The 20,602-nt window shown below is 48.4% G+C and overlaps 1 protein-coding gene across 4 annotated transcripts in view; it reads left to right on the top strand.

The window, feature by feature from the left end:
- Positions 1-20,602, top strand: part of ZDHHC23 (zinc finger DHHC-type palmitoyltransferase 23) — a 317,223-nt gene that overhangs the window by 101,130 nt on the left and 195,491 nt on the right. For 3 of the 4 annotated variants that reach the window (XM_069635888.1, XM_069635889.1, XM_069635892.1), the window contains one exon: positions 1,978-2,184. In XM_069635888.1, the coding sequence (XP_069491989.1) occupies positions 2,039-2,184 (146 nt within the window). In that variant the 5' untranslated portion in view covers positions 1,978-2,038. The remainder of the gene's footprint in view (positions 1-1,977; positions 2,185-20,602) is intronic. The other variant, XM_069635890.1, reaches the window with a different exon arrangement.

Here is a 20,602-nt window from a genome sequence, read left to right on the forward strand (position 1 = left end):
CCTCAGAAGGCTGGTCACACCTTAGTGTGCCAGCACGGACAGTTTCAAACTGCATTCAGGCAAGGCCTTTCCTAAGACCAGGTGACAGAAGAACCATTTAATTGGGCAGCATAGCTGTCTTTTCATATTAGATTTCTTCTGTAAAGTACCTAAATTACACGAAAATCAGCTTCGTTTGTATAGCAATGTTTTATTTATAATGTGGAGTTTTTTTTTTGTGCGACAGTGGTGTAGTTTGGTAATGACGTGTGGCCAGTAGGGAGGGGGGTGGAGGCAGTGGCGGAATGGCGACTCCTGCAGCCCCATGCCCAGCATGGTGGTTCATAGACCCCCATGCTGCCAATGCCCAGTGGGGGTGGGGGGGAAGGGTCGGGGCTCAGCAGGGCTTGCAGGGGGCCCCCACGTTTTGGTTCGCGCCAGTGGGTGGAGGGCAGGTGGGGGCGCATTTTAGTGTTTCGTCCTGGGCAACATGTTAGCTAGAAACTGCCCTGCGCCTCAAAGCCTACTGGCGTGCTATAACACACGCCCAAGGACTAATGGCAACCGTAAGGTGCTGGCGGGGCTCAAGTCGAGGGTGAACCAAAACCAGCACTGGTCAAGCACCTACAGATTGGAATGGGTCATAATGGCAAGTATGGGAAGGCAGTCCTACTATTGAGCCTTCAAGGTTTGTGCTGGCAACTCAGCAGGGCGTGAAACTCGCAGTAAAGTTGCTAACACACACGTTGGTGGCAGAGTTTAAAGCGTCAGCACAACCCTGAAACGTTTGTACACAAGAGACGCATCTCTTGAAACAGCCGTCGCCTCGGGTCCCCCCACACCCCTCGTGCCCCGGCGGAAGTGCACCTGGCACACAGGGAAAGGGCGGGCTCTGTGGGGCAGTGTGAAGCCATCCTGTGGCATGCCCTGCAGTGCTAGAAGTAGCCATAAGCCATTTCCCACACGCCTCTTATAGTAACATTCATCGTAAGATAGTCGACATTTTCTTACAAAACTGAGCGGGAAGGCGATAGGATGGGGCTTGGCCAGGTGTGAGATTTGTAGTGCTACGGCTTTAAATTTCTGTGCTGCGAGTTTGCAACTGTCAACTCGTGAATAATGACGCTGAGGGGCACAGATGCTGATTTAGCCGAAACACGTTGTGTTTTTATGCTTACAGGGATGGAAATGCCAGCTTCCAACTGCTAAGTTCGTCCAAATGACGTCTTGTGCCTCCTTCAGCCCCCACCTGCGCCCCGAAGCTATTTCAGTGCCTGCTGATGCATTTATTCTTGGTCCCAAGTTGTCAAATGTGAAGCTATGAGATTAGTCTTGTTTCGGCTCCCTCCAATGGCCACATGTGTGATCTTGGGCTAACGACGACGGTGCTTGTGTTCCCCAAATGAATGCTCATTTATTCAGAGGTTGTAAACCGCACGAGATGTGGCATTTTAATAAAATAATCAAATGCGTCTATGTTCTACAAATAAACCAGAATGATCGAGTCTGAATCGCTCCCTTTATTTGCCACAAATCTGTGGGGCTTCTTAAAAGGCGCATGTTAGCCTTGCTTGCAAGCTTTGCCACCGTTTGGCGGGCTCACAACATTGCATGAAGCACTACATGAAACCAATTCAAATAAAACCGGTACTTCCACCTGCACAGTCGTTCACTTCCTCTAGAACAAGCTGAGCAAGGCCCGTTTCTGCCACTAGTGCAGGTTTGGAGCCTGCCCAATTATTGCTTCCGGACCCCATACCCCTCCCTGCAAGCTGATGCCATCACGTTTCCTGGGAGCTTATAATGCACATTGTAAACAATGTTTGTCCTTCTCATGCCTCTTCCCAGACTGAGCCTTTCCTCCTTTCTCATCCTACCTCCTCTATAGGGTGGTGTCTGCCTCCTTCTCCTCCGTGCATCTCTAGCGGCAGTGAGTGGAGACTAAGGAACAGCAAAAGAGATCGCATTTAATTGTTGTGTTTTTCTCTATTTTTCCAGCCAGTGACCCTTGATCATTCTCTGGACAAAATAGTTCTTTTCCCCTCCTCGGAGCGGTACAATGAGCACGAAGAAAGCCAGGAATGGCAAAGCACCAGACCTCGAGGACTCGCTCTGCTGCTGCGAGTACATTGACCGGGACGGTGAGAAGAACCACATGGTGGCCTGCTTCTGTGACTGCGAGGATCTGGACCACACGTGTGACAGGTAGGCCTGCGGGGTGGGTCCAAGTCGGCATTGGCAGGTGGCATTGTCCTGTGGGCGAACTCGAGCTGGCTCGCAGATGCCATTAGCTAGGGGGGTCTGCAACCTTTGGCTCTCTAGATGTTTTAGACTACCTCTACCATCATCCATAGCTAGCATAGTTAAGGGTGAGGGATCATGGGATTTGGTGTCCAACCCAGCGGGAGAGCCACAGGTTGCAGACACCTGGTTCAGCCTCAGAGTCGGCAGATACAGAACTAGCAGGATATTGAGAAATCGTGCGCTTGCACGGGCGCTGATCATTTTGGAAGCCTGTGAAGTTTCTGCATTGCCTGCCTTGCCAGTTTTCTATTGCCCCCAGAAAGGCACTAGTGTACGTTCGCTTTGCCTTTATTAAAATACCATCCTGCCTTCTGATTGTGCTCAGAAAATGGTTCCATGCAAGTTTCTCTGCCCCCAAATCTCCTTGGAGATATGCATCGCCTTAGGGGAGCATGGTGTCCTTTGCAATAGTTACTGCATGCCACAGAGTTATTTCCCTACTAGTCAATCATTGAAGGTTCGAAGAGCCATCTTGTTGCTACGATTAAATGAACGACCCATTGTAAAGGAAGCGCGCCTATGCCGTACATAGGGGTCTGCTGTGATGTTGGGACCTGCACAGGGAAATGGGACCTGCCTATGCAATGACTCTGGCCACGTGTGTGTAGTATTGAGACCATTTGCAGCATTGCCTTTTGCCAGTACTGTCTTGATAGCGGGAAGGCTTCACTGCAGATAACTCGGATAGAGTCTGGACAGAGGTAGTAAGCAGTTAAACGGACCATTGTAAATTGGAAATGTGTTAATGATTTTATTGACATAGTGAAATGTACATTTTGTATTGTGATGAAATTGGAATTTTCTTTTGTGCAAAATGTGAAAATGTTCCTCTGGCACTGCAACACATTACATTTAAAAATAACAAATGTTGTAGCATGGCATCCTTGCTCCCTCGCAATGACCCCCAACCAGTTTTTTTTATCAACCCCAGAGAATAAGGCTATCTCTACACTGCGCTCCTTCCTCCCAAAACTGGCCCCATGTGCAGGTAGTTGCACACCTCTGGTTTCTCAGGCTCCTGTAACCTTGAAAGCTTTGAGCCGTTATTCATAACGTTTGTATCTTGTAATGGTAGGCTCTCCATTATGTTTCTTGGCTTCTGTAACCTCGCTGGCTTTCCCCGCGGCTACTGGTCCCTGTAGCTACGGTACGATGTATGCGGAGCTCAGGGACTTGTGCTCCCTCTTTCGATCTGGTTTTGGCATCTGTTATCGGACTACCGGCCCACCACTGCTCGTTCGTGGTCGCGCCACCAGATAAGATGCACGTCTTCCCGGCTCTCTTTGCGACTTTGGTTCCTCAGGCAGCCGAGCGCTCCATGACGTCAATGTGAAGGCTCGCCTATGCGTAGCAGTTCCCTTTCCTCCGTAGGAGTTTTCTCTTATAAGCGTCACAGGAATAAATGGTGTCCTTCACAGACTATGGCGTCCAGGCTGTGTTCAACATTGCCTGTATCCAATATATGTAAATAATGCTCTTTGTGGAATATAGTAGCCGTAGGGGAGTTTAAACTTTTTCCACATCCATATATGCAGACTGTGTTTTGGACTGGCTGTTCTTCTCTGGAACCTGAGTCCTTGTCCCCAAGAGTGAAGTCTCTCCCAGTGAAGTCCCACTTGCCCAGACTCGTAGGGAGTGTCTTGCGTAGTGGGATCACCTCCCTAGCCTCAAAGGGGGGTGAGGGGTTCCTCTCTGGGGAGAAGGTACAAATTGTCCAGATTAGTCTCAACATACACACCATTTGTTTACTCCCCAAGAGTCCATTTTCACTAGGCAGTGTCTACAGTTTCAACTGTTTATAAAAGAATTGAGGGTGTGGCACGTGGAAAATACAGAATTAGACTAAATGAAAAGGAGCTTTCCAGTGTACTACAGGCACACTTCATACCCAGATTTCTGCACTTACCCTTGCAAATTGAGAAATGACTGATTATTTTGGGTGTCTTGGTTTGGCTGCGTGCCTAATCAAATCGGGGACAATTGTGCCTTCCCCTAGGAAAAAAGGATTTAGTACTCCAACTGGTCGTCCCAATGCCACCAATTAATGTGGGGGAAATAACGCTTTTCTGCACATGTACAGGAATTCCTTCATGCATTGATTTGCAGTGCATTAAGGTTCTGCTACTACAAGCCGGGGGCTTGATCTATTTATTCAACTAGTCTAGATGAAAAACATTTTTTTCACACTTTTTTGATATCTTAAAGAGATGTGTAAATGTGGCTACATTTTTCAAACCTCAAAGCAGACCGGTGTTTCACCCTCGGGGGCCGTTTTTTAAGGCTTAATGGGAATGTATAGCAACAGCATGATCATGCTGCTTGTTTGCATCGTTCAAGGGGTGACTTGCATAACTTTACTGGCTGACCTGTGGCCTTTAAATGCTCAATCACATCCATAAAGAGATTGTTATCCACTTCTAGAAGGGGAAATCGGACAGTTGAGAAATCTGTGGTTGGATATCCTGAGGAAACGCCTGAAGAAATCTGCTCGGGGGCAATCCCTACTCTACCTGCTACAGGCAGGACATTCTCCAATCCTGTGCCTTTGGGGGATATGCAAAGTAGTCCGATTAGCTATACAAAGCTTGAGAACCACTGGTAATGACAGTCCAGACTACCAATTTGGAGGCAGGAAGAGATCTGCAAGGATTAGGGCTATATTTCAGACAATAGCTGAGACGGAGCAAAGGAAAACCAGGGCGTTCCACGTATATTGACGGCTATATCTCAGGCCTTCGCTCCTGAAGGAGGAGAACCAAGATTCTGCTTGGAATGGAAACTTTGGCCGAGGACGACAAGTGAGGGCTGGTGTGTTAGAAGGTTACAGCCTTACAAAAATCCTTAGCAAGCAGTGAAGGAAATACTTTGTGGTTGGAGTTAGTAAAGAAATGTTTGAACCAAGAATCCAGCTGGGTGCTACTTAACCCTGAGACTGTGTCAGATTGGGGAAGTCTGAAAGGACTGGTGGTCCCTTAAAATCCCTTTCACTGCTTTGAGTCACATCCTGGGCCTCATTAAGACCCTAGCGGTAGCCGTGCTGGTAAAAACAGGACGGCTGCCGCCAGAGTCGTTTTTTTTCTGGCGCCTGGCAATGGGGAATTCCTGGGCCATTAGAGCCCCGGCAGTCCCGGAAATTCCACATTCCAGACCCCGAAAAAAATTACTCCCTATTCGAGTCCCATAGGACTCCATGGGGAGGACGGAAGCACCGGCATTGTTGATGACTGTGCCGGTGCTTCCGTCAAAGTCTGCGAGTGGGTGCCGTTCCACCCACCAGGTCAGACCTCGCGGGAGGGACGGCACCCGCCCGCAGAACTCGGAGTGTGCAGGTCCGGTAACAACAGTGCCGGTAGCTTACCAGCACCGTTGTTACCGGACCGTCATACTCATGAGGCCCCCTGTTCCTTTTGTTTCAATATCAGTGTTTTAGTCACCCAGCCCGTTGTTTTTAAGTGTACAGCCTCTTTGTCTCTTGTGTTCTGTTAATGCCCCCTCCCCCAAACCAAAAATGTGGGCTACTCTCATTCAGCCCTATTCAAACTGGCCCGCCTCCGAGGGACCTGCTTTGATGCCAGGCTTCCCTGCTGTGGAATCCTCTTCCTGCTCCTATTCGTCTAGCTGCTAATCTGTCCATGTTTCAGAAGGCTATTAAAACCCATTTTTTAACCTTAACCCGCACTAATCTAGGATTTTCCTTTTGACTGCCTGCACCACTTCTGAACCCTGACTGTCTCCTAATTTTTCGTTGTTTGTCTTGTTACGTTTAATGTGCGCTCTTGAGGCCTACGGGCGTGTTGGCGCTCTATAGAAAATTTAAAAAAAAACGCTATATTGGATTTATACGCATGCCTGCAAATTTGAACTCTACACAATGCTGACTATGAATACACTTACTGGGGTTTTCTTGATCCATGAAAAAGATAAGTTACTTGTGAAGTTAAAATCATGTTTGCAACACAAATGTTTTCTAGCAAACTGTTTTCTTAGCAGCAGAGTTTGGTTTTTTAGAACATCCCCACTGCTCCTCTTAACCACCTTTTTGTCAGGCACACATTTCCTCTTGCATATTGGCAAGAGAACCCCTCCCTTCACCTAAGGACGCCTGTTGGAGGGATGGAGCCGTGGTACAGTCACAAAATGTTTAATCTTAGCTGTCATGCAAAAGGTTTTTTTTGACAGTGCTCTCGACTGCCCCAGCAGAGCCTCTAGCAGTATGCGATTTCCCTTTTTGAAAACAGTTTTCCACTGCTTAGGGCACTAGATTGGTTGCATCAGGCTTGAACAATCGCCCACCTGAAAATGGAGTTTTCTTGATTTGAATTTGAACGCTAATTGGCTGTAGGTGGTGGCTTAGTGTTGGACAAACTTAGTGTCATGATGAAAGAGGAGTTACTGAGGGGGCTTGATGCTGATGCAGCAACAGGATGTCCCTTTAAGGCAAAATAGATGCAGTAAACTAATACCGCTGTGAATAGAAACACTTGTCTCTTATGTATCCTGACTTCAAGACTGACTCTTGTAAAGAATCCTGCGGATCCCCCACTAACACCCTGCCCAAAGACCTCTCCCAGGTGGCCAGGGGAGGGCAGACGCTTCCTCATCCCAATCTGGGGGTGGGGTACTGCCGGAGGATTACCTGGGTGGAGACAGGGCCCAGGGTAGTGAGGAGGTTCCGTGGGAAGAGACACAGTATTTTCCTTTTCAAGGGGATATGTTTACCACTATGCCAAATGAGGTTGACTTCTTGTGATTTTAATCTCTCAACCTCCTGTTAAATCTAAGGTGGTAAACCTCAAGGTTATAACACCTAACCCTATTGCACCAAAGGAAGAAATCCTTTTGGTCCCTAAAAGCAAAAGTCTGTTGATATTCAAGGTACACTACAAGGAATAGTGAAAGTGTTGTCTTCTCTACTCCATCTTCCTTTAATCGAGTTAAAACTTATTGCCCATCTGTTAAAAACACCAAGGGAATTAAACCTACCCTTAATTGGTTACAAGAGGTGGAAACCCCTAATTTTAATAAAATAAACTACATGTCCCAGAATCCCATAGGGACTGAGACGAAGAAGATGGCTGCAGAGGCATGTAGGAGTAGGCAATTAGCAGCAATGACCTGCACCTGAAATCAATTGCCTCACCTAAGAGGTATAAAAGGCGGCAGCAGGAGAGAAGCGGGGAGAGGAGCTGGAGCTGGAAGGCTGGCAGTAGTAGTGGGAGAAGAGTATGCGGCTGGCAGTTCAGTGTGATTACTAAAGGGACTCTGGAAAACAAGGAGAGCGGATTTCATCTGCAAGTTCTGAGAGTGTCCTGTGTTCACAAAACCTCCCTTGCTGTGGCTGCACTGAGCGACGTGCTGAAAGTGAAGGCTGTCTCAGGTGCGCTTAGTGGTGATGATTGCAGAGCTGTGACCGTGCTGAAACCCGAGGCCCGTAGCAAGAAGCAAGCCGCGGGACGGAGGAGGGCAGAAGACTCCCAGTTGGCGTGGCCGGACTGGAGACACAGGTGTTGTAGAAGGGTGCGAGTCCCAAGCGTGCGTCATGTCCGGAAGTTGAAGCAGCCCGCAGTCAGTGTTCTTGGAGCCGGTGAGTAAGGCTCGGCATCCATGTTCACTACTAGCTCTAAAGTGGGTCGTGTAAGAATAGAAGCAAGTTTAAGTTTGTCGTTGTGAAAGCTGTTTTGAACAATGGAAATGTATATCGTGCACGCCTAGTAAAAGTTATAGTGCTCGCGTGTGAAGAAAAGCTTTTAATTTCTCATTGTGAAACTTTAATTGATACGGGAGTGGTCGTGTGTCTCCAATAAAGAAGGGTAACTTTTTTGAAAGTCTCTGGAAAACTCTGACATTGCCTTTCACAGTTGTTGCAAGATCTTACAATATCAAAGAAAGGTCGCATTTGACCAATTAAGATTCCTGACCACAGTAGAAAGTGTTCTGTGGGAATACAAACCCTTACAGACACTTGAAGTTGAACAACTATCCTAAAGAGTGGTCTCGTCTGTTAGTGTTACAAAGTTCATACTTCAAAGGAAAACAACTTAGGTATACATTTCTTGAACGCAGAAGTAGTTGAAGTGTAAAAAAAAAGGAAGAACAAGCATTACCAAAGCCAAGAGGCGAACCCCTTCTATAGTGAAGAAACCCTGTATCATTCCACCTAACATGCAAAGTTGTTAAATGTCCAGTGTCCTCTGATACAAGTGAGACCTTGTTATTTGAAGTTGGAAGTATGGCAATACATCTACAAGGTAGTTACTGTAACCATGAAGATGTGTACAAAGCTGGGGGAGGGAGCTGGGTGCTTTTTAAAAGACTGAACCAATAACCTGTAATGCTCAAGACTGTTTAAGTGTGGAGAAAGTCAGTCTGGAGCAGAGGCTGGTTATCCTTGTAGCAGTAAGGCAGATGCAAGAGGCAGAGAGACTGCCCTTTTCTTGGAGCATAGAGGACAGAAGAGTGCCTTGCCTGTCTGTAGAGGTCGAAGTGTCTTTCTTGTCTTTAAAATGCCTAACCATTCTCATACATACTTCTGAAGTAGAAGTACCCATACTGGCAGTAGATGTCACATTGTTGATTGAAGTAGTGGCATACTGTGGAATCAAGGAGTCTGTTTTCCATAGTAACCGTAGTAGAAGGGTGGTTGTCATGAGGAGAACAACCCAAGAAGAAGCACCCTGACAAGTGCACCAAAGGCACTGCAGAGGTTACGAACATTTGTAGAATTGAAGACGACGACGCTAATATATTTTCTGAACTATGGAAAAGCAATCTTGGAAGGAAGACTTCCAGGATTACCATTGGTGCTATTTCCTTGGCTAGAATTTGAAAGGGATCTTCAACTGAAAGCTGAAGAACTGTTACCAGTGGATTTTTGTTTGACATTTTCTTTCTTTTGTAACTTAACAAAAACTGGTTCAAGACTTTAATCTCTTGTTTGAACATTGGGAGAAATTGACTGAATAATCCTGGGGAAGGGATTTACCCAGGACAGGTGACTGTCATCCCAATTACTGGTTGCTATGTATGCTGTTGATAATTTACTTTATATGTTTTTGTTGTTTAGTCTGAGGGGCAGTTTGTTTCCGTTTGGAGTGATTCCTTACATCCCCGACTAGGTAGGGACCTCCCTGATGGAGAAGTTTAGCAAGGATTTATTTGCACCTTTTTCTTTTAATAAAATGCACAATTCTTAGAAATACAAGCCGTTGTCCGCCTCACATTACTGACCCCTCACACTTCCTAAGCAAGTTTAGACCTTTCTTACCACTTGCTCATTAGCGGACATTGGTTCACCTCCACAGTGTATGTAACCTGGAAATGGGGGGGGGAGGGTGAGGATGAGCAGCGGAATAGTGCAGCTATAAACTAACAGTTGTCCACCTCAAACACAGCATCCCAATTGCCAACACACCTGTCCCACTACTCTATTTACAGCATGGTATTGCACAGCAACATCAAACATGAAGGCTGCCATGACCGCAATTTCTCTACAGTAGAACCCAAGGCAAAAGCCCTCCCACAAGAGTCCCCGCCAGAACTTATTCTGTCTAGGAAGGGGGGGCAGAATGGGGAGAAATGCACAAACTCTTCCTTCAGGCATTACCTGGAGCCTTGCTGCATGCAGCATTGAGTCCTTGTCCAATCCTCACCAGCTCCTTGGCAGAAGTCCTGCATCCTTGCTTGTGTCACCCGGCCAAGATATGGCAAGATTCTGTTGCTTCGCTCTAGGCACAAACCTCGGTCTCAAAAGCCACGCTCTGAAACTTGCAGTGCAGAAATGGATAGACTCCACTCTTCAGGTCTTCTACTTTGCTCGTGGCAGTCAAATCCAGAATTGGGAGCTTGAAGACTTGTTACATTCTCAAATATGTTGACCTTCACCTGTAGCTTGACAGTGGAGGAGACCACACTCACAATCTCTCACTCACCCTCTCAGGTCTTCAAAGGCTTCCATTAGGCGGGCCTTATCCCTCAAGGTTTCGGAGCTACTGCAACCAGTAGGGAAGTCTTCCCCCGCTAGATTCCTCTGTCACGCAAAGTTCCGAAGAGCAAAGTGGATCTGCCAAAATACTTTAAAAAAGGCAGTCTAATAGGCCTACAGAGAGCCTCCACTTAGTACCACTACATTATTTTTGCCAGTACTCTGAACGCCAATGCAGCCAGGTATGTTAATGTCCCTGCAAGGGGGTGGGAGGGGCGGTTCTCACCTCACATTTTTTTTGTTGTACTTTTTTTCAGCCTCGATATTGCTTTATTTGGTATTTCAACATAGAATCTTTCGCAACAGGTTGCTGCAGGACCTTGATTTTCTTGGGATTCACATCAGATCGCTGATGGACTCACCAGCTTAAATGGGTATTCCCTCTCCACCCCCCACACAAATTCAGGGTTCTTGACAGGCAGTCAATGTTATGTCGCTCTCCTGCCATGGCTTTGTGGTTACCTCTTTCCCTGTGGTTGCGTCTGGTAACACTCTGGAACTGTCCAAGGATTCTTTGACGTGTGCGAGTACCCCTTCCGGCAAGCCCCCCTTCATGGGGCTTCCAGTTAGCAGCTTCCACAGTCACTAAGCAGACTCAGGTTTTGGACCACCTTCTCTAGCCTGTCCAAGTCTCTGCTTGTGCACGCCATTTGTATCAAGGGTCAGTGGTTTTGCACGTCTGCTTGCACTAGTATTCTTTCCCAGACTGACTGACCTTCCCCAAGCATTTTTTTTGTTTTGTTTTTTTAAATGCATCCTGGGTTGGACAGGATTTCCTGAGTCTTCGTGTGACTGCTTTTTGAATTCTCTTGTAATGTCTTCGTCTCTTGGGGACCTCTGATACGCCTATAGTTATTGGATCAAGTGAAACCTGTGCGAATTGCCTGCTGATTGATGGCTATCTTGGGCCTGTGCGGCTTGAAAGACTTCTGTGGCACCATCATGGTTGCAGGTGTCTCATGGGAAGCCATTTCAGTGTGGTTTTTGGGAGGCTGTCCTGCAATGCAGCCTATGTGCACTGGTCTTTAGATCTCTCACGACAGTGGTGAACATTTCTTCTGTGGGTTTCTTTCCTAAATTCCACTGAGCCTTTCTTCAAGCCCCTCCCTCTGTCGCCAGTTTACCACATCTGCTGGGGACGGCGGGCTGGTGGGATCATCCATCTGCTGGAGCACACCTGGGAGCGGCCGGATCTGACCAGTCCCTGGTGGCTTTCTTCCCCCCACACGCAAACATGGAGAGTTCAAGTAACTCTCTGCAAAAAGGATGCGAGTGCATTGGTTTGTTTGCACAGAGTGTTTAGGTACTATGTTCTGTCCAGCTCAAAACTCTTTTCCCTTCGAGCGCTCAAGAAAGCCTAGAAGATGTTTGTGTGAGGCTGCCCTGAGCACGCCTGCAAGTCTGTCCTTGTGCTCTGACCCAGACTGCAAAGCATGAGGCCTGAAAAGAGCCATACTGTGCTTATGAAGAACAGGATCATGGGCTTTAATTGGACTTCCTAACATGGCATGGGATTGAGTTTGCAACTAGTATTATAACTTTTGAATTAAAAAAAAAAACATCCTTTTCGCGACGGTCTCAAGCCTTTCATTGAAACCAGAGGCACTCTCATTGGTATATAGCCACATGCCAGGAGCCTTAGATGTCAGTGCGCTGAGGTCCCATGCAAGCGGGGTGAGGTGGCAGTGCGACAGGCCTGGCAATGCACCAGGTTGGTATGTCCTGTTTGCTTGCAGTAGCCAGGTTCAGAGCTTGAGGGAGGCGCATCGGTAAGAATCTCCAGCAAATGACCTCAAGAAGCTGAAAACAAATATCAGTGACCTGAACAAGTTTCACTCCATGCCATTTCATTTCATGTGTTCAAAAGTGAAATGGACCGCCAAGTGCTGTCTACATGCCCAATTATTCGGTGCCGTCTTGCCCCCATTGCCTGGTTCTGTTGAGGGCTCTGCTTCCTAAAGAGTTGCTGTTTGTGCTCCTGGCCTAAGTGTAAGTAATGGATTCCAGTGTTTTGAGAAGTCGTGCCATTTCTTGATTTATTTTTATGCCTGTATAAGGACCACTCGCCCAAAGGCCTCAGAGCACCCAGAAAAAGCATATAAAATGACCAGGATATCCAGCAACGAGAGAGAGGGAACGGAAAAACCGGCACAGAAAGTGAAAACTACTCTAACCCTTTATTAAACAAATGTCTTCGCGATTTTTGAAAGCTGAGATGGGCAAGTAATGTCCGGACGTGAGGCTGCAAGATCATTCCACGCACTTGGAGCCCAAGAGTCAAAGCTAATGCCACCATATCGCACTAATTTAACACAGGGCTGGTAGAGCAGAGTGCTGCTGTTAGAGCGTAGTGTTCTCATGCGCGGCTTGATTTGCAATAATTTGGTATGGTATCGAAGGTGGCAGCAGAGGGCAGTGGCCCCAATACATTTCTGAGTTAGAGTTAAGACCTTATACATAATCCTATGCTTAACAGGGAGCCAATGTAACGAGTGTCTGTCTGTCGTTGCATGATTGTCTACCCAGCCCATGAAAGGCCCAGACAGCCCCATTCTGTATTATCTGCATCTTAGTCACGTCTGCCATAGTAGTCCCAGTCAAGAGGCTATTACAGTTGTCAAGCCGGGAATTAATGAGGGTGTGCACGGAAGAGCTCAGTTCTCCATAGTGAGGTATGGACGAATTTGCCTCAACAAGCTATTGATAAAGCAACAGGATGAACGCAGCTGAGCCACATGTTAGGATAACTGGGAGTCAAAGTAGACTCCCAGTGCTTTCTAAACAAGAAGCAACAGTAATGGAAAAAGCTGCAATCACAAATTAACTATAATGAGCATCCATCTTCCTTAACGTGGGTCCAGACCGGACAATAAGTAGCTTGGTCTTGTCATTTAACGTGATTAGTCGTCAGCCAGGATTGAACCAAGGAATAGATCTGATTGATCACCTGTAAGTCATGGTTATAATCACCCGACAGTTCTCATAATAGTTGCATATGATTGGCGTAATTTGTGTCGATGATGCCAGCATTATCCAATATGTCAGAGAAGTCTGGTATATACATTAAAGAGTTGGTTACAACCATGATCACTGGAGGGCGCCGCAATTAAATTCGACAGGGCATGCTTGAGCATCACCCAAGGAAACTCTTACCGACTAAAGCCTACTGCATTCTCCAACATCTGGCAACCTCAACCAGTCTCTTCACCAATAATGAATGATCGACTAGGTCAAAAGCTGCCGATAGATCTAGCAACATCAGCAAAGCAGTATGGCCCTTATCTGTCATATTGACCATATTGGATTTCAGTTTGAGTAACGCAGCTCTTTTTCATATTTAGCCCAGAAGCCTGATTTACGGACACCTAGATTTTATGCCTCGAACTTCTGCAGTTACAAATGGGTGATTCCATCCAGGATCTTCATCAAGAAAGGTACATTTGAGGGGGGGCGTGGCTAGCAGCAGAGCGATGAGGACAGTCCCAGGAGCTCCTGCAACCGCGGCAAAAATCCTGCAAAAAACAGCCTGACTCGTGTGGCAAAAGATACGCATATCCTTTGGAAGAGAACTATCCCGAGTGCCAGTGGACGAAACTTTGGCCCAAAACGCACTACCCTCAACGAGTTCGGAGCTGCAGAGAGGAGCCGGCTCGGCGGCGGCGCCACGCAGACAAAATGGCCAGGCCTGGCACACTGAAGTCCTCCGACTCCCAAATTCTCCGCGCCGGCGCGTGCGCACAAGCCCACCTGCATCTGGCCGAGGCGAAGGGACAGCAGGACAAAACACACGCGCACAGCCTGCCGGAATCGCCTGACTGAAGGGGAGAAGTGGAAGACAGCCCGCCTGGCACTGAAGCGGGCATATGAGCATAGGTGCCTAGCGAGGGTGGCGGAGGATGAGAGGGACCCGCCAAAGCGCGGACGCAGCCAGCACCAACGAAGGGGGACCCCCCTACACGGTGGAGCCCACGCTCCGACGCCGGCCTGCAGCGCGTGCCCAGAAGTGGCGAACAGAGCTTCCAAACAGCCCAGCGGGTGCAGGATACGGCCCAGCCAGAGGCGATCGCGGAGGGGGTGCCACAGAGGTGAGACAGCGCCTAACTTTGCACACCCGGAGCAAGCAACGACACAGACCCCTATCTATCGTCCTATCCCACGATGGGTAAGGACAAAACCAAAAGGCCGACAGCAAACAGCCAGCAGGAAAACACTCAACCAGACCCCATGGCGGGAACAGAAGGCACAATATCGCTTAAAGACATCATGGCGGCCATAGCTGACTCGCGCGCCTCCAGGGAGCAGAAAATTGACGGCATAAGTATGGACGTCTCCCTCCTTCGACACGATCTCCAAAAACTGTCATCGCGCACCGGGGAGGCTGAGCAACGCATATCTGGTGCGGAGGACGGAATAAGGAACTTAGATCAACTGACCAGAGTCATGACCTGCCTTAAAACCATGGAGGAGCGAATAGACGAGAGTGAGGGGAGATCCAGGCGCAATAATGTCAGAATCTTGGTGCTTCCGGAAAAAGCAGAGGGCCCGAACATCGAGCTATTTCTGGAGCAGGTGCTAACAGACCTGTTCAGGGAAAAAACGTTCTCTAACTTCTTCTCAATTGAGCGCGCCCACCGTGTACCGACGGGCCGCCCGGTGCCTGGCACCCCTCCGCGTACGGTGATAGCCAAATTGTTGAACTACCGTGATCGTGACGCACGGCTCCAGTCATCAAGAGCAAAGGGCACCCTTACTTATAACGGATCCAAAATAGCATTCTTTCCAGACTACACCAGGGAAGTACAGAAAGCTAGACAATCTTTTGACCATCTCAAAAAGCAACTGTAATCCCTAAATGTGAAATACGGCCTAATGTTCCCCGCCCAGCTCAAGATATACCATGAAGGTCCAACGGTCCATTTCACGGATGCCAAAGAAGTGTGGAAATGGGCAGAAAAAAACATAGATGGGGACTGGATTGCGGCAAGAGGCAACAAACACAAACAGAACATCCAGAGCCCGGCCGAGGCCTCAACCACCGGAGCAACAACCACCAGCACCGGGAATTGTACCACAACTGCAGGAATGAGTGCACTACGACCTGAGGCATGATTAAGCGGAAACACGTGACACCCTGTAGTACAGGGCCTAAGGTAACTACACTGTCGAACACATGGCCTTGTTAATCACGAAGTAACACATAGTTAAGCGGCCAGGCCAGACGGAAGTCCCCCACTTCCCCTGGTGTGATATCCTGTGGTTCCCATTGACACACATCACAAACCGACACATCGGGAAACGCCCATAAGAAATCCACGTGCCAGTTGCCCTAACAAAGCCGCCATTTGCGGAGGTTAGCGGCCGACGGCACTGGTGGTGCTGCCCTTAGCCGCACCCCGTTGGGGGACACCACCTAGACCAAAAACAAAGTCCAGTGCATGTAAGGTGCCCAGTTGACACCTGAGGTTTTTATGTTCGGGCGACCAATGCTTCTAGTTGGGAGGAGTATAGGGAGGGGGGGGGAGTAAAGGGTTTAAGTTTAGCAGCAACCAGGACCAATCAATTACAACACACATCATGGCTAGGTAAGATAGCCATACCCCAGGGGCTCAAGACTGACCGGCGTACATCGCCACCGATAGCAGCACACGCCTCTCCCACACATGCAAAGATGGCTGCACAGAGCACCACCACAAACGCTTGCAGAACACTCAGGCTCATGACATGGAACGTCAACGGCCTCGGCAACGCGATCAAGCGCCGACTAGTACGCCAATTCCTAAAGAGACGGGTGTCAGATATAGTATTTCTATCTGAGACCCATCTTGCAAGCACAGAATGCACCCTTTTCAAACACACAAATTATAAGCTGGCACTCCACTCAGGCTTCATGATGGGCTCCAGGGGTGTCATGATACTGGTACACAAGAACCTGCCCTTCCACCTCGTCTCAGTGTCCCACGACACCGGCGGCAGATACGTTTATGCGACAGTTACGTTATGGGACCAATCGATGACATTAATTGCCATCTATGCACCCCCAACCTTACTAGAGCCACTTCTCTCCGACATTGCCCCCCTGATCACAAACACTTCTAACCTCATGGGCCTGGGAGAAGACTTCAATGAAGTCATGAACGTCACCCTGGACTGCTCACATTTGCGTAATAGAAACCCTCACATATCTACCAGGCTTGCAACTTTCACTAATGCACTTGGCCTGCGTGATATATGGAGAGAACTCCACCCAGACACGAGAGAATACTCTTTCCACTCCGGGGCCCATGCCTCGCTCTCCAGGCTAGACTACTTGTTTACTCCAGCAACCGATCTACACAGGGCACAAGAAATAACCATGCTCCCCAGGGGTATCTCTGACCACTCCCCGCTGGAGCTAAAACTCATAACATCCAGACCGCTCCCGCCACCGAGCTGGAGATTGAATACTTACTACCTGGGTGACCCGGAGCTTGTAGATAGACTCCAAGAGACCACCAGCACATATTTCGAGCTAAATACACAGACTGCATCGAACCCTGAGATGCTATGGGAGGCCTACAAGACAGTACTAAAGGGTGAGCTGATAACCTGGACAACTGCAAAAAAAAAATGCACCTGAGTAAGACACTTGAAGCCGAGCCGCAAGTGAAACTGGCGGAGGAAAAGCATTTACGTGAGGATACGCCGGACACAAACCGTAAGCTACTCCTGGCACAGAAAAGGCTCCAAAATATAGCAATGGACAATACTAGACAAGCGCATACCGCACTGCGTGCCCAAATCTATGAAACGGGAAAAGGCTAGCAAAATGCTGGCATGGCTGGAACGGAGAGAGCTAGGACGAAGCCATGTTCAACGGCTGGAAACGGGAGGGCCAAACGCATGCGTGTCAGACCAGGACATAACGCAGGGCTTTGCGGAATACTATGCTGAACTCTATAGGGATCCTACGACGCCAATGGACACCACAATTATGGAGGAAATCGACATCCCCACCTTAGATGAAGCACAGCAGGAGCTCCTAGAGAAGGAGATCACAGAAGATGAAGTCCTAAGTGCCATTTCTGGCCTCCAAACAGGCAAGTCCCCAGGGCCCAATGGCTTTCCGGTTGAACTATGGCAGGAGGTGGGGGCTAACGTGGTTGCCCCCCACCTGCTACGGATGTACCAACATGCGCGTGAAAAAGGCACTCTTCCCTCCAGATCTGCGAGAAGCAACAATCCTAGTCATACCCAAACCTGGAAACCCCCCTGAAAGCTGCAGTTCATACAGGCCAATTTCACTCAACAGCGAAAGCAAAATACTAGCAAAACTACTAGCAGATTGCCTACAGAGGGTTATCCTTTTCCTGATTCACCCGGACCAATGTGGCTTCATGCCACAAAGATCAACACGCATGAACCTCCTTCGACTATTCTCAGCCCTGGAAAGAGCCGACAGCATACAAGGCCCCCCTGGCCCTGCTAGGAATCTATTTTGAAAAGATCTTCGATTCAGTGAGATGGGAGGCTATTTGGGACATAATGCGCTGCATAGGCTTCGGCGAGAATTTCATGAGCTGGGTGCAACTATTATCCAAACGCCCACTGGCCAGGACCAGAGTGAACAGTTGGCGATCGGACCCTTTTAGTCTAGGGAGAGGTACAAGGCAAGGATGCCCTTTATCGGCCCTAATCTTTGCAATCGCAATTGAGCCACTGGCGATCCTCCTGCGACACACTCCGACCTGGGAGGGCTTCCGTTGGTCTAATACATGGGAAGATAGGGTATCGCTCTACGCTGATGACCTGCTTATTTATCTAAAAGATCCAGACAATTCCTGCCCCAAAATCATGCAAATGCTGGAACAATTAGGGGTCATTCAGTGGCCTGTGTGAGAACTGGGCCAAGACCATCTTATTTCCAATAAAAGGTGTCTCGGTGGCAAATCTATCGACCGGCCCCTATCAGATTGCAATAGACCAGTTTCAATATCTGGGGATTCACATCTCGAAACAACTCAATGACTACACAGTTTTGAATCTTTCCCCCTTGGTTACAAGATTCGCAGAGGACACTCGTCACTGGATCTCCTTGACGCTGTTGGGCAGAGCCGCCCTGTACAAGATGATCACCCTCCCCAAATGTTTGTACATACTGCAAAATGCTCCACTATATATCCCATTCCGAGAATTTCACAAACTAGACTGCACCCTCCGGAAGCTGATATGGGGAGGTGGACACCCGCGGATTGCCCTATCTACTCTCCAGAGGTCCGTCTGGGAGGGGGGGGGGATCGGGTTGCCCAGACTGCAATCGTACTACTGGGCCAGTCAGATGTCGGTGGTGAACAATGTTTCATGGGGACACAAATCTGCCACACATTAAAGGGATTACTTCCATCAGTGCAACAACCCCGATAAAGCACCTCTACTGGGGTCTCAGCCGTACACAAAAAGAAGACATGACAACGCATATTGTGAGACTCTGGAAGGAAACGCATCGATTTCTGGGTTGGGGAGGGAATCTGACATTGGCCCAACCCCTATGGAACAACCGCTACCTTCCCGAAATGCAAAAACTGCCTAGATGGCCCAAATGGGTCCAGCGAGGAATCGCCAGAATCTGAGATGTGGTACGGGAGGACAATCTGGCATCTTTTGCGACACTACAGGCAGAGCTTTTCCTCCCTGCCACAGAAAGGTACCACTACATTCAACAAACACGCCTGGGGTGCCCTCCAACAGGACATACAAGACATGCCAGAAAGCTCCCCTCTAGAGCGGAACATAGTGACTGACCGAGTGGAACGAAGTACCTCGCCAATGTACAACGTGATGACTTCCTTTGCGACACCAGAACTAACAAGCCTGAAAACCAAATGGGAACGAGATGTTGGACCGCTTCAACCAGAAGATTGGGTGGAGGCCCTGATGTACCCACGCGTGGTAGCCATCTCCTCAAGACTCAGACTAGTCCAATTGAAAATCCTCCACCGCACCTACTATCCGAGAGTGGCCCTCTTCCGCTGGGGCAGGTCGTCGGACGCGCGTTGCCTTCGCTGCAAGCTGGAGGAGGGCACCTTCTTCCACATCATATGGGAATGCAGCAACATTCAGCAGCTCTGGCGGAGATGCTGCGATAAACTGTCCGGCGTCATAGGTAAAACGATACCAAGGTGCCCGAAACAACTGCTTCTAGGAATCTCCGATGAAACGGACCCCTCCCGCTATGAGAAATTGCTCTGGTCGACTGCAACAGCGATACTTTGGGGGAACATTGCGCAACTGTGGGGCTTCGAGCGAACTCCTAGCTACGATCAGTGGGTCACGGATATGGACATTTGCGCTGCAACGGAACATCGGGTGTACAAGGCGAGAGGCTGCCTGCAAAAGGCGAACAAGATAGGGAATCGGTGGGAGGAGGCAGACTAACTACCAGAAGCGTCGCCACAGAGATGGGGACGGGGTGAGGCCCTGTAACAGGGCAGACCGAGCCTGATCTGTAGGACCACATTATATGTTTTTCCGAATGCTGATTGACGGTCCGTTGGACTGGGGTCCCTGATGCTGAGTTCTTAGAAGGATTTTTTTGGGTTTTGTTTGTCTCTCTCGACTCCCCCCCCCTACCCTCTCCCTGGACATGTTGATTTGAGTAATGTCCCACTTCCCCCCCTGTAATGAAGAGAGATGTTTGTAATGTATTTATTTCATTAAAGAACAATAAAAAAAAGTGATTAAAAAAAAAAAAGAAAGGTACATTTGTTATAGGCCTATAATTACTGGCAACTGCAGGGTCAAGAGTATCCTTCTTTAGGAGCGGGGTGATCCAAGCTTCTTTAAGGCAAGTTGGGACACTGGATTCCAGGAAAGAAGCGTTCACGATCTGCACGATTGAAGGGAGAAGAAAGTTTAAACAGTTCTTCAGAATATTGGCAGGACATACATCACCCAGGCAAGTCGACGGTTTTGTATTGATAGTAAGGACTTTGTTTTCCATGACCTGATGAAAGGAGAAAAGGCATAGAGAAAGTACCCAATGTATGAGGCACCAGATTATCGAGCTGCGTTTGCCGCGCCAGATTCGCCTGTGGATGTTTAGACATTTTTGTTCATGAACTAGTTTTGAATATCTTGACACCAAGCATTGCTAGTGACAATATTTGCCTTCCAATTTGAAAGTCCCTCAAGCTCTCTGAGAATCACAGACCTCTTTCACACTGCATTTAGTTTTAGAGATCCTTGCGTTATAGTCTGCCTGTTTGGCTAATGGTCTGCCTGTATTCCTTTACAGGCTGCCTATAAGTAAACAAAGACTCTGGGCAAGGATATTTTCCGCCAAGCTGTATCCGACAGTCTTTT

Source organism: Ambystoma mexicanum, chromosome 7p (assembly GCF_040938575.1).
Source record: "Ambystoma mexicanum isolate Mex_15411 chromosome 7p, UKY_AmexF1_1, whole genome shotgun sequence".
Lineage (NCBI taxonomy): Eukaryota > Metazoa > Chordata > Amphibia > Caudata > Ambystomatidae > Ambystoma > Ambystoma mexicanum.